General features: G+C 43.6%; 1 protein-coding gene across 3 annotated transcripts in view; it reads left to right on the forward strand.

Moving 5' to 3' along the window:
- Positions 1-13,176, forward strand: part of LOC141129506 (Fc receptor-like protein 5) — a 654,812-nt gene that overhangs the window by 369,490 nt on the left and 272,146 nt on the right. For 2 of the 3 annotated variants that reach the window (XM_073617583.1, XM_073617581.1), the window contains exon 1: positions 7,382-7,513. The exons of the other annotated variant lie outside the window; for it this stretch is intronic. In XM_073617583.1, the coding sequence (XP_073473684.1) occupies positions 7,447-7,513 (67 nt within the window). In that variant the 5' untranslated portion in view covers positions 7,382-7,446. Of the gene's footprint in view, positions 1-7,381; positions 7,514-13,176 lie in introns of those variants that run through there. 3 annotated transcript variants of the gene reach the window in all.

Below are 13,176 nucleotides of genomic sequence, written 5' to 3' on the forward strand. Positions count from 1 at the left end.
CACCTTCAGGGACAACATGTTCACTCGCTGTCTAATTCAGGAATTCAGGTATCATTGTAATGAGATATATTAATGTTATTTACTTTACCTCTCAGTGGTTATAATGTTATGATTTATCCGTGTGTTTGAGTGTATGTGTGTGTGTATATATATATATATATATATATATATATATATATATATATATACACATATACACACACACACACACATATATGTATACACATATATGTATATGTGTGTGTGTGTATATATATATATATATATATATATATATATATATATACACACATATACACTGTATATATTTTTTTTACCGTATTCATGTTCAACTTTTAATATAAAATACATAAATGTACTATTTTTATTGTTAGCGCCTGTTCTCACACTGATGACAAATTTGGTCCAGGCAGATCATACATGTAGTGATGATTGTGAGAGGAAATGTAGCGCATAAACTGTGAAAACCCCCCAAAAAGGAGGAAATACTAATTAAATGATATCCACATCAACAAATTGACTCAAAAGTCTCTCAACATAGATAAATAAAGTCCAATAAGTGAACAACAAAAGTGTAGAAAGTGTCCCACTGATTAAAGGTGAGTGAGTGTATAAACAGCAGATGTTCAAATACAGGCAAATCTTTAAATCTCCCAAGAAGACCACATCCAACAGCTGTATGAATCTTGGTAGAAGTGGTGTGTAAAAAACTCTTACCAGATACTTTGGACTCCCTTGTCAGCGACAGGAAATCACTTGAGCAGCTTGCCCCTCAGGGCCTTGGAACAGACACCCCGACTCTGAAAACCTTCTGGATTGAACTCTGCATGGATCTCCCGGGGCCGCCAGGTAGGTCCTCACAACGGATAGCCAAGGCACGGATCAGAAGAAACAGGACATCTCACATGGAACTGAAGAGGGAGCTGAATTTTCTCTCAGATGGTATGTGGAGAAAAAATAAATAGGCTCCACATAGTGTAGATGAAAAAAGGTGGGTTTTTATTGCTAAAAAGCCTGGTTACAATAAAAAATGTGATCACAAAATATAAAAACAAGATGGGCAACAAGGAGGATGCTGAAAGCGCCCGACGTGTTTCGACCAATGGGTCATCTACTGCCCCCCCCCCCCATCCTCCATCAGGAAATCCTCTTTCTGTTTTCTCATATGAGATATATTTTTACCAACTGTAACTTTGTTTTATATTCAGAGAAGGAAACATATGTCCTCAGACTGTTGAAACTAAGAGGGGGGCCATTATGACTGGGGAAAGGGGTTTTGCTGGACTTATTATTTAATATAGAATTTCACTTATATTACATATATTCCCGGATCCACCTTTGTGGTTTCACTATTCTTACACAGGATGTGACTGATATCGTTGTAAGGGAGCCGCGTTGGTGGCACTTTCTGTTTTTCAGATCACATGATCTATGTCTTTCTGCGATAGGTCAGTGTGAAAATTTCCATTTTCACGTCTGACGTCATGACCGGCCATAATGAGGCTTGGTTGTCTGTCAGCAGTGGCTGGTGCTCAAAATTTTTTGTGGGGGCGCAAATAAAGTATAAAATACTGAAAAGAAAAACCATCAATTGCAGCCATTGTGCCATCAAACGCAACCACTGTGCCCTTTAAAGGCAGCCACTGTGCCATCAAACGCAAACACTGTGCCAATCAATTGCAGCCACTGTGCCCATCAAATGCTGCCACTGTGCCACCCAATGCCGCCACTGTGACCCCCCCACCCACTCACTGTCTGCCCAGCTCTTATCCTGTCTCGGTGGGGCAGTGGGTGACAGCGGTGAGCGGTGTCCTCCGAGCGGTGTCTTCATATGTATCTTCCCATCCTCTCCTGCCATCAGGCGTCCAATCACAGCGCCTGTCATTTCAGCCAATCAGGTGACGATTAACAGACCCGAGCACCTGATTGGCGGTTAGGACAGTGAATATTCATTTGCTGTTCTAACACATCTGGGTGGCGCTTGCAGGTCACCCTTTTTGACGCCCATTAGAGCCTATGGCTCTAATCAGGTGCTTCAAAAACACCCCCACCACTGTAATTCAGGTGCCTGAATAGGGGGTGGCAGCGGCGGCCATGGATAGATTCATGCAATGCATGAATCTATCCATTAGTCATATGGGGATGGTTGGAGAGAGGGGGTGGTGCCCGTGCGCCCTTATGGATGCACCGCCATTGTTATCTGTAGTGAACCGCAAAAGGATTCTGTGGCCAGAGTGAGGCTCGGTCACACAGTTAGAACCATACAGAGTGAGAGGTGGAAACAAGGCTTTGACCTATGGAGAGGATGCTTATAGCGATGGATGGGATGACACTTATGTCCCAGAAGAAGTCTGTTTAGTGACGAAACCGGTCGGGCGTTAGCGCCCTTTCCTGTCATCGCGATTGGAGGATACACCTTGGTAACCATTGTGTCTGATACATGCTGTTGTTAATCGTCTATCATGTAAGTGCATTACCTTCATTCAATCTTGGTTGAAAAGGTCTTACACTATTGTGGCGTCTGTCTCTCATTTGGGGTATATGATCTGATGTCGTGGTTGGAGTGTAAGAAACCTGATGTCTCCACCGCTGGTGGCTTGGAGCTCTTGCTGAGTGGACCTCTTCACAGACGTGGAATATCTGATATGTGAGGAGAGGAATAAGGACCTTGTTGGAGATTTATTGCCACTATCAGACAAGTTTCTCCTGCCCTCCTTTCCCTGCACACCTTGGTTTTAGAGGTTTTTTTATGCCTTATTAATATGAATATTTTATTTTGCCTTTCAGTAAATTTTTGTTCTTACTCGTTTTATTCACACTTCAGTGTTCTGGTGATTTAGTTCACTTGTCATAGCAACAGGCAGGGTCTCTGAGTCTTTGAGAGCAGCATTGGTTTAACATTGTGGAGAATTATGGGATGGGCCCATGTTAGGTATGGCTGTCCCCAGGGCCGCTGATAGGGGGGGACCACCAGTCCTCCTGAAGGAGGGGCCAAAACAAAAAAAAAATTAAAATTAAATATTGTAATAAATAATTTAAAAAAATGTATGAAATAAAATAATTGCAAAATGTTCAACATTTAAACTTTTTTTTTTTTAAATGTAAAAAACAATAGAAAAATGGCTAATTTACAAAGGTTTTCTGTTATGTTTGTGTCCGCTAATAATGATTTTAGTGTAATTTTAGTAAAAATATTGTCTTGATATATTTGGGGGGGGGGCCTGCCAGGTAGGCTGTAGGCGAGGGGGGCTTACCAGAATATGGAAGCCTGTTTGGCACCTAGATACCAACCCCATGCATATGGTAACCCTATTCATTCCCAAAAAAACATAATGTATAAATAAAAGCAAATAGACAGAATGTACATTCACATCCAAAAAATGTCCCATGATGTACTCATCCACCATCAATCATATCATTCAGCAAGGTTGAGCCACATCAATCACTATGCCTCAACCCCACCAACCCACCCACCAACCCATGTGTCTGAACCCAACCACTTCTGGCTTACTATAATCCTCTAGATGGCTTATCCCTTGTTATGTGAGATGTTAGTTATAGTGCAGGTGATGGGGCCTTATGGAGGGTTTTTTGCAGAGGTCTGTTTAGCATTGAGATGGTTTTATCTGCCAGCTCTGAGTTAATATGCTGGGTGATGTGGCATGGTGTGGCCTTCCCTCAAAACTTGGAGGGGTTGGGAATTGTCTTTTCTAGTTGTGACAATAGTTCAGATCTCCTATTCCTCCCAACCTGGTAGTATGGATGTTTCTGCCTACCTTAGGGTAGTCTAACTCCTCCTGTTGTATTATCTCTAAGGCAAAATTTAAATATTCCAGCAAGGATTGTAAACACCAGATATTATCGGCAGAGCATGTGTGAGCCAAGTATTTGGCTTGCGGTTGCAGCACGGCCCTATTTACTTACATGGGAGCGTTTAACAGATAGTGCTCTCAGTCAAGCTCTATGTCACGGAACGCCCCACACTCCGCTTGAGTGCTTCCGTCATATACCGCTTCCTAAGTTCTGGAACACGAGTCCAATGGATCTGGCTATAGGAACCCCAAGAACTAGACAACACCAGTCTTGGAGTACATCAGAACTCTCTTTATTTTGAAATCTCACAGACCTTTATACAGCAGGGATGTCTCAAAGCTAACCTAATTAACATGAGCTAATTTACTACAAGATGTACCCAGACCAGATGACAGACTTGTAGGCACCGAGCTCTCTCAATTAACATAAACAACAATGGGTGAAAAGACTCTTAGAGCCACACTAAACACATTATAGCAGAAATGATGACATTAGCATTTAACAGTACGAGTCACCATTCTAATATGGCATATAAAGGGTTCCAGAGTCTGTGTGTTTTTGGGGGGACATGGAGCTGAATCCATAGTAACATCAACCCCAGGGTCCCCAGGCATACAGCTCACAGAGAGCACCATTCCTCCAAATGCTAGGGCCCATAATCGGTGGGCAACAGGCTTGCATACAGTCCTCTCCAACAGCCTCTGTTCTGGCTCTGTCTATGACATTTCTCCCCTTTCGGCAGGAGACTGACACAGGAGGAGACCCCAGACGGGTTGACTCCGAAGTTAGTCCATAGTTCCAGTCCTCTACTGCCTGTACCCACACCGTACCCCAAATAAATTATTCCAAACAGAGTATCACTCACCCAGCCAACCTCTCTGTCATGCTGTTGGGGATCGGGGCCCACTGCCCAGCATCCCTGGGGTATACAGGTGGAGACTGAAGTCCCATCCACCTTCACAGGAAATCCATCCTCTGTTAGTTGAGGGCAGAGTCCAGCAGTCCTCGGCCCTGTTGCCAGCCCTTCTGCTGGAAACTCCACACCATCTGTTCCGGCTAACTGTTGGAGAGGGAGGCCGACTGCCCCGCCTCCCTGGAACTCTGTAGTTGTTGCTGGTGCTGGGCAGAGGTTGGTAGCACTCTGCCCTGTTGCCAGCACTTCTGCGGGGGACTCCGCATCCTCTGCTCCAGCTAACTGTTGGGGCAGGCAGCTGGCTTCCTCCCCTCCCAAACTGTGTAGCTGCCATTGGGGAGGTGAGCCGGCTGCTTCCTTTTCCATTCCCTCATCTGGCTGCTGGGACGACATGTCGATGGTACTGTCTCCCAGGTACACGGATCTTTGCTGGGGAGGAAAGCCCACTTCCTCCACCCTGGCCAACTGTTGGGGAGAGACAACACACACCTCCTCTCCCTTCTCCCCCTGTATCTGCTGCTGGGAAGTGATTGCCATCTTCTCACCCTGAGCCTCCACAATTGCTGCAGGTGTGGGGCAGAGGTGTTGGACCCTCTGTCCGGTTGCCAGCACTTCTGCTGGGGGTTTGCTAGGTGGTTCCTCCTCTACAGAAATGTCTATTAAATCCCCAGTCTCTGGAAGTGGTAAAAGTGTGGGACAGAGGTCTTGGACCCTCTGTTCAGTTACCAGATCTTCAGCTGGAGAAGTTTGTTTTAACTCCATAGATGCTGCTGGCAGAAAATCACATGTCCCTGTCAGTGTTGTGGGAGAAAGGCCAACTACCTCTTCTCTCAGGAAGGCTGAAGCCACTGTTGGTGCTGGGTAGAACACAGTGAACTTTGGCCCTGATAGCAGCTCTTCTGCTGGAGGCTCATCAGGTTGTTCTTCCTCAGCAGAAAAGTCTATCAAATCCCATGTCTCTGCAACTGATGTCTGGGAATAGAGGTTCACCATCTCCTGTCCATGGAACCCAGAAGATGTTATCATTTCTGGACAGAGGTTAGCAGAGCTCTGCCCTGTTGTCAGCACTTCAGGTTTGGGGACGGCAATCTCTGGATTTTCCACTGCCGATTCTCTGGCATGCTGCTGAACTTGTTCTAGCAGTTTCCTGTATGCCCTTTCCAGATGCTGTTCCTTCCTTAGCAAATGGTCCAGATCAGGTTTGAGCTCTGAGACCCCTGCAAGACCGAGCATAGACTCTCTATAGTCCCTCATGTCCTCGAGGTCAGGTTCCCCCTCATCGCCAAACATAAAAAGATCTGTAAGGTTCTCCCACAGCAATCCAGGGCCGCCAAAGTCATATCCCTCCGGAGAGCATTCTGTTGTCTCCCCTAAATATCCCTCCTCTGCGTGCCATTGCAGAGCCTGATAACGATTGTCCAGCTCTATCTCCTGCTGGACCAACCTGTCCAACTCAGACACCCATTGCTCCTGGGGCTGCTCTCCCAGGAATGCCATCCGCAATGCCCGTTGGTCACTGGCCCGTTGCTCTTGGGTTGGAAAGCACTTGCCCTGTTTTATACCAGCGAGACGGAGGGCTGCATTCCAGAGCTCCACCCGAATCAGCTGCCTGAGCTCCAGGTATTCATCCTCAGACACAGTCCTGGTGTACGTTGAAAGGATGATCCGCAGCAGCCCCGGGAATTCTGATGCCAGGTCCATATCTCCGCTGGGGTGACTGAAGTCTGCTATGCTGATCTTGGATCCAGTTGGAGGTTTGGATGTCCCAGACTTCAGACTTCAGGAAGCTTTCCCGCTGCTTGCCACCAATGTCACGGAACGCCCCACACTCCGCTTGAGTGCTTCCGTCATATACCGCTTCCTAAGTTCTGGAACACGAGTCCAATGGATCTGGCTATAGGAACCCCAAGAACTAGACAACACCAGTCTTGGAGTACATCAGAACTGCCTTTATTTTGAAATCTCACAGACCTTTATACACCAGGATGTCTCAAAGCTAACCTAATTAACATGAGCTAATTTACTACAAGATGTACCCAGACCAGATGACAGACTTGTAGGCACCGAGCTCTCTCAATTAACATAAACAACAATGGGTGAAAAGACTCTTAGAGCCACACTAAACACATTATAGCAGAATTGATGACATTAGCATTTAACAGTACGAGTCACCATTCTAATATGGCATATAAAGGGTTCCAGAGTCTGTGTGTTTTTGGGGGGACATGGAGCTGAATCCATAGTAACATCAACCCCAGGGTCCCCAGGCATACAGCTCACAGAGAGCACCATTCCTCCAAATGCTAGGGCCCATAATCGGTGGGCAACAGGCTTGCATACAGTCCTCTCCAACAGCCTCTGTTCTGGCTCTGTCTATGACACTCTACATGTAATGGTAAAATTGCTCCTCTGCAATACCAAGTATTATGGTACTGGCACCATGCCCATCTGTAGGTGAGTGGTTGGGGGTGGTATAAACACTGATCAACCACTTGTTTTTGCTGCCCATGTGAAAAAAGCCATAGACTCCCCGAGTGACAGAAGTGATAGTTGGTTTACATCTCGGGCATCTCCAAACTACCGAATCATCAACTTTGGATGATGCAACTGTTTGACAGATGTGTAATACAGCCCACAATTGTGAGGAAATACCAAATCTGAATGGCAAAAACATCTTCCTAATATTCGCTGTAATTTCTCTTTTCTTACACAGACCCATCATGATGACTTCAGAGACGTGTCTTCTCCATGTCCTCCTCCTGTGGGCTCTTTTCTGGACAGGCAGAGGTATGTAAGAACATTATAAAGAGGTGATAATACAGTATATTGGGATGAAGTGTGGAATTATGAGATAAGATTATGTGGAATGATATAATCAGGTTTCTCTGTAATATCACATCTTCCAGGCACTTTAAAGACATAAGTCATTCTGTTACAGTAAGTATATTAGGTGGATCTAATGTACCCTTGAAGTGGGTCATTCACACTGCAAGGGTTAAAGTCTAATTTAGACCCCTTTCACACTATTGCGACTTCAAAGTCGCGTGTTTTTACTGCGATTTCCCCACAATTTTGCTGCGATTTCAGTGAACGCCTGTGTAATTGGCATCAAAGTCGGACCAAAGTAGTGCAGAGACTACTTTGAAGTCGGAACGACTTGAAGTCCTACTATTATGAATGGTTGTCATTGGAAATCATGGGGAGCGACTTGTCATACGACTTTGCAGTCCCAAATCGTGGGACAAGTTGTACAAGTGTGAAAGGAGCCTTAGTCTTGGGGTGCACAAAGCCAATTTGGACCCCCTTATTAGCTCAAAGGGTCACAGAATGAACACCTTTTTATGGACCTATTTGTTTGTGTTATACTTATTACTGTTATCAAAGAATTGATTATTTGTGATTGGCACTATGTTTAATAATATTCATAGTAATAACTTCATGGTTCACGGTTACACTTTATATGATTCATTTTTGTTTCCCAATGTGGTAAATAGGGAGGATATGCTAAACGTTGAAACTTTATTTATTGGTTTTAAGGTGCAGCACCTATTATATATTTTTTGCTTACACACTGGTGACCCAATAGTGTATTTTTTAGGGGGCACACAGTTCAACTTTGCTTGTAAATAATTAGTACATTTAGAATTATAAACATCCACGGCACTCAGGTAAACACAAAAGGTATAAATAACTGTCAGGATTATAAGGTCAGATACTGAAACTCACATATAGGTATATAAATAAAGTGCAGCAATTCAATAAATAAACAAAAAAAAGTACAAATATCAAGTGCAAAAAAAATGAATCACATTGGAAAAAAGAACTATACAAGTCCAATAAGTAATCAGAAAACCATATAAAGAGTCCACATACAGTCAGCATAAAGAAGATGAAGAATCTTCATGACTTGTAGTGAAATAAAACCCATGTACTGAAAGAGACCTGCGTTATATCAAATCATTAGTAAGACCTCATCTGGAATATGCAGTTCAGTTTTGGGCTCCAGTTCTCAGAAAGGATATCGGGGAACTGGAGAAAGTGCAGAGAAGAGCACCCAAACTGATAAGAGGCATGGAGGAGCTCAGCTATGAGGAGAGATTAGAGGAACTCAATGTAATCCCTCATGAGAAGAGGAGATTAAGGGGGGATATGATCACCATGTATAAATACATAAGGGGGGATATGATCTCCATGTATAATACATAAGGGGGATATGATCTCCATGTATAAATACATAAGGGGGATATGATCTCCATGTATAAATACATAAGGGGGATATGATCTCCATGTATAAATACATAAGGGGGATATGATATCCATGTATAAATACATAAGGGGGGATATGATCTCCATATATAAATACATAAGGGGGGGTATGATCTTCATGTATAAATTCATAAGGGGGATATGATCTCCATGTATAAATACATAAGGGGGGATATGATCTCCATGTATAAATACATAAGGGGGATATGATCTCCATATATAAATACATAAGGGGGGGATATGATCTCCATGTATAAATACATAAGGGGGATATGATCTTCATGTATAAATACATAAGGAGGGATATGATCACCATGTATAAATATATAAGGGGGATATGATCTCCATGTATAAATATATAAGGGGGATATGATCTCCATGTATAAATACATAAGGGGGATATGATCACCATGTATAAATACATAAGGGGGATATGATCTCCATCTTTAAATACATAAGGGGGATATGATCTCCATGTATAAATACATAAGGGGGATATGATCTTCATGTATAAATACATAAGGGGGATATGATCACCATGTATAAATATATAAGGGGGATATGATCACCATGTATAAATATATAAGGGGGATATGATCTCCATCTTTAAATACATAAGGGGGATATGATCTCCATGTATAAATACATAAGGGGGATATGATCTCCATCTTTAAATACATAAGGGGGATATGATCTCCATGTATAAATACATAAGGGGGGATATGATCTTCATGTATAAATACATAAGGGGGGATATGATCTCCATGTATAAATATATAAGGGGGATATGATCTCCATGTATAAATACATAAGGGGGGGATATGATCACCATGTATAAATACATAAGGAGGGATATGATCTCCATGTAGAAATACATAAGGGGGATATGATCTCCATGTATAAATACATAAGGGGGATATGATCTTCACGTATAAATACATAAGGGGGACATGATCTCCATGTATAAATACATAAGGGGGGATATGATCTCCATGTATAAATATATAAGGGGGATATGATCTTCACGTATAAATACATAAGGGGGACATGATCTCCATGTATAAATACATAAGGGGGGGATATGATCTCCATGTATAAATAAATAAGGAGGGATATACTCTCCATGTATAAATATATAAGGGGGATATGATCTCCATGTATAAATATATAAGGGGGATATGACCACCATTAGGGATGAGCTTCGTGTTCGACTCGAACATCGTGAGTTTGGTCGTTCACCGAATTACGAACGATATGGTCCGTTCGTGCCAAATTCAAGTGGCGCGTCACGGCCCATAATTCACTGCGGCATCGCAGTGCATTGCTGGCTAATGCTTGGCCAATCACAGTGCTGTGTGTACAGAGAGATGTAATTGGCCAAAGCCAAGGAGGCTTTGGCCAATTATGGCTCAGGGGGTTTAGTACACGCTTCACACTATATAAGGCCGCCTGCACGTCGGCCCTGTGTAGTGTGTTCCGGCTTGAGACAGAGATAGATAGAGAGAGACAGAGAGACAGTGTCATTTGATTTAAGTTAGATAGAGTAGGCAGGTTGAGTCAGTTAGCTGCAGTTACAGTGTATTGTGTATATATATATATAGATATCTATATATATATATATATATATATATATATATATATATATATATATATATATATATATATATATATATATATATATATATGCATCCCAGGTGTTGTGTATATATATATATATATATATATATATATATATATATATATACACTGTATTCAGTTTAGCTAGATCCTGTTCTTCTCTTCCTAATATATTGATAGGCAGGCAGGTGTTTTTACAGTATTTCCAATTACTGTACTGTGTACCCTGCACAGTCACACCTACAGTATAGCTACCTTCAGCCAGGTGCTTGTGTAGGCTCTTTGAAGTATTTCCAGTTACTGTATTGTGTACCCCGCACAGTCTCACCTACAGTATAATTACCTGCAGCCAGGTGCTTGTGTAGGCTCTTTGAAGTATTTCCAGTTACTGTACTGTATACCCAGCACAGTCTCACCTACAGTATAGCTACCTGCAGCCAGGTGCTTGTGTAGGCTCTTTGAAGTATTTCCAGTTACTGCACTGTGTACCCCGCACAGTCTCACCTACAGTATAGCTACCTGCAGCCAGGTGCTTGTGTAGGCTCTTTGAAGTACTTCCAGTTACTGTACTGTGTACCCTGCACAGTTGCACCTACAGTATAGCTACCTGCAGCAAGGTGCTTGTGTAGGCTCTTGACGTATTTCCAGTTACTGTACTGTGTACCCTGCACAGTTACACCTACAGTATAGCTACCTGCAGCCAGGTGCTTGTGTAGGCTCTTTGAAATATTTCCAGTTACTGTACTGTGTACCCTGCACAGTCTCACCTACAGTATAGCTACCTGCAGCCAGGTGCTTGTGTAGGCTCTTTGAAGTATTTCCAGTTACTGTACTGTGTACCCTGCACAGTCTCACCTACAGTATAGCTACCTGCAGCCAGGTGCTTGTGTAGGCTCTTTGAAGTATTTCCAGTTACTGTACTGTGTACCCCGCACAGTTGCACCTACAGTATAGCTACCTGCAGCCAGGTGCTTGTGTAGGCTCTTGACGTATTTCTAGTTACTGTACTGTGTGACCCACACAGTCTCACCTACAGTATAGCTACCTGCAGCCAGGTGCTTGTGTAGGCTCTTTGAAGTATTTCCAGTTACTGCACTGTGTACCCCGCACAGTCTCACCTACAGTATAGCTACCTGCAACCAGGTGCTTTTGTAGGCTCTTTGAAGTACTTCCAGTTACTGTAATGTGTACCCCGCACAGTCTAACCTACAGTATAGCTACCTGCAGCCAGGTGCTTGTTTAGGCTCTTTGAAGTATTTCCAGTTACTGTACTGTATACCCCGCACAGTCTCACCTACAGTATAGCTACCTGCAGCCAGGTGCTTGTGTAGGCTCTTTGAAGTATTTCCAGTTACTGTACTGTATACCCCGCACAGTCTCACCTACAGTATAGCTACCTGCAGCCAGGTGCTTGTGTAGGCTCTTTGAAGTATTTCCAGTTACTGTACTGTATACCCCGCACAGTCTCACCTACAGTATAGCTACCTGCAGCCAGGTGCTTGTGTAGGCTCTTTGAAGTATTTCCAGTTACTGCACTGTGTACCCCGCACAGTCTAACGTGCAGTATAGCTACCTGCAGCCAGGTGCTTGTGTAGGCTCTTTGAAGTATTTCAAGTTACTGTACTGTGTACCCTGCACAGTTGCACCTACAGTATAGCTACCTGCAGCCAGGTGCTTGTGTAGGCTCTTTGAAGTATTTCCAGTTACTGTACTGTGTAACCCGCACAGTCTCACCTACAGTATAGTTACCTGCAGCCAGGTGCTTGTGTAGGCTCTTTGAAGTATTTCCAGTTACTGTACTGTATACCCCGCACAGTCTCACCTACAGTATAGCTACCTGCAGCCAGGTGCTTGTGTAGGCTCTTTGAAGTATTTCCAGTTACTGTACTCTATACCCCGCACAGTCTCACCTACAGTATAGCTACCTGCAGCCAGGTGCTTGTGTAGGCTCTTTGAAGTATTTCCAGTTACTGTACTGTATACCCCGCACAGTCTCACCTACAGTATAGCTACCTGCAGCCAGGTGCTTGTGTAGGCTCTTTGAAGTATTTCCAGTTACTGCACTGTGTACCCCGCACAGTCTAACGTGCAGTATAGCTACCTGCAGCCAGGTGCTTGTGTAGGCTCTTTGAAGTATTTCAAGTTACTGTACTGTGTACCCTGCACAGTTGCACCTACAGTATAGCTACCTGCAGCCAGGTGCTTGTGTAGGCTCTTGACGTATTTCCAGTTACTGTACTGTGTACCCTGCACAGTTACACCTACAGTATAGCTACCTGCAGCCAGGTGCTTGTGTAGGCTCTTGACGTATTTCTAGTTACTGTACTGTGTGACCCACACAGGTGCACCTACAGTATAGCTACCTGCAGCCAGGTGCTTGTGTATGCTCTTTGAAGTATTTTTAATTACTGTACTGTGTACCCCGCACAGTCTCACCTACAGTATAGCTACCTGCAGACAGGTGCTTGTGTAGGCTCTTTGAAGTATTTCCAGTTGCTGTACTGTGTACCCTGCAGTCTCACCTACAGTATAGCTACCTGCAGCCAGGTGCTTGTGTAGGCTCTTTG

Source organism: Aquarana catesbeiana, linkage group LG02 (genome assembly GCF_042186555.1).
Source record: "Aquarana catesbeiana isolate 2022-GZ linkage group LG02, ASM4218655v1, whole genome shotgun sequence".
NCBI classification, from domain to species: Eukaryota; Metazoa; Chordata; class Amphibia; order Anura; family Ranidae; genus Aquarana; species Aquarana catesbeiana.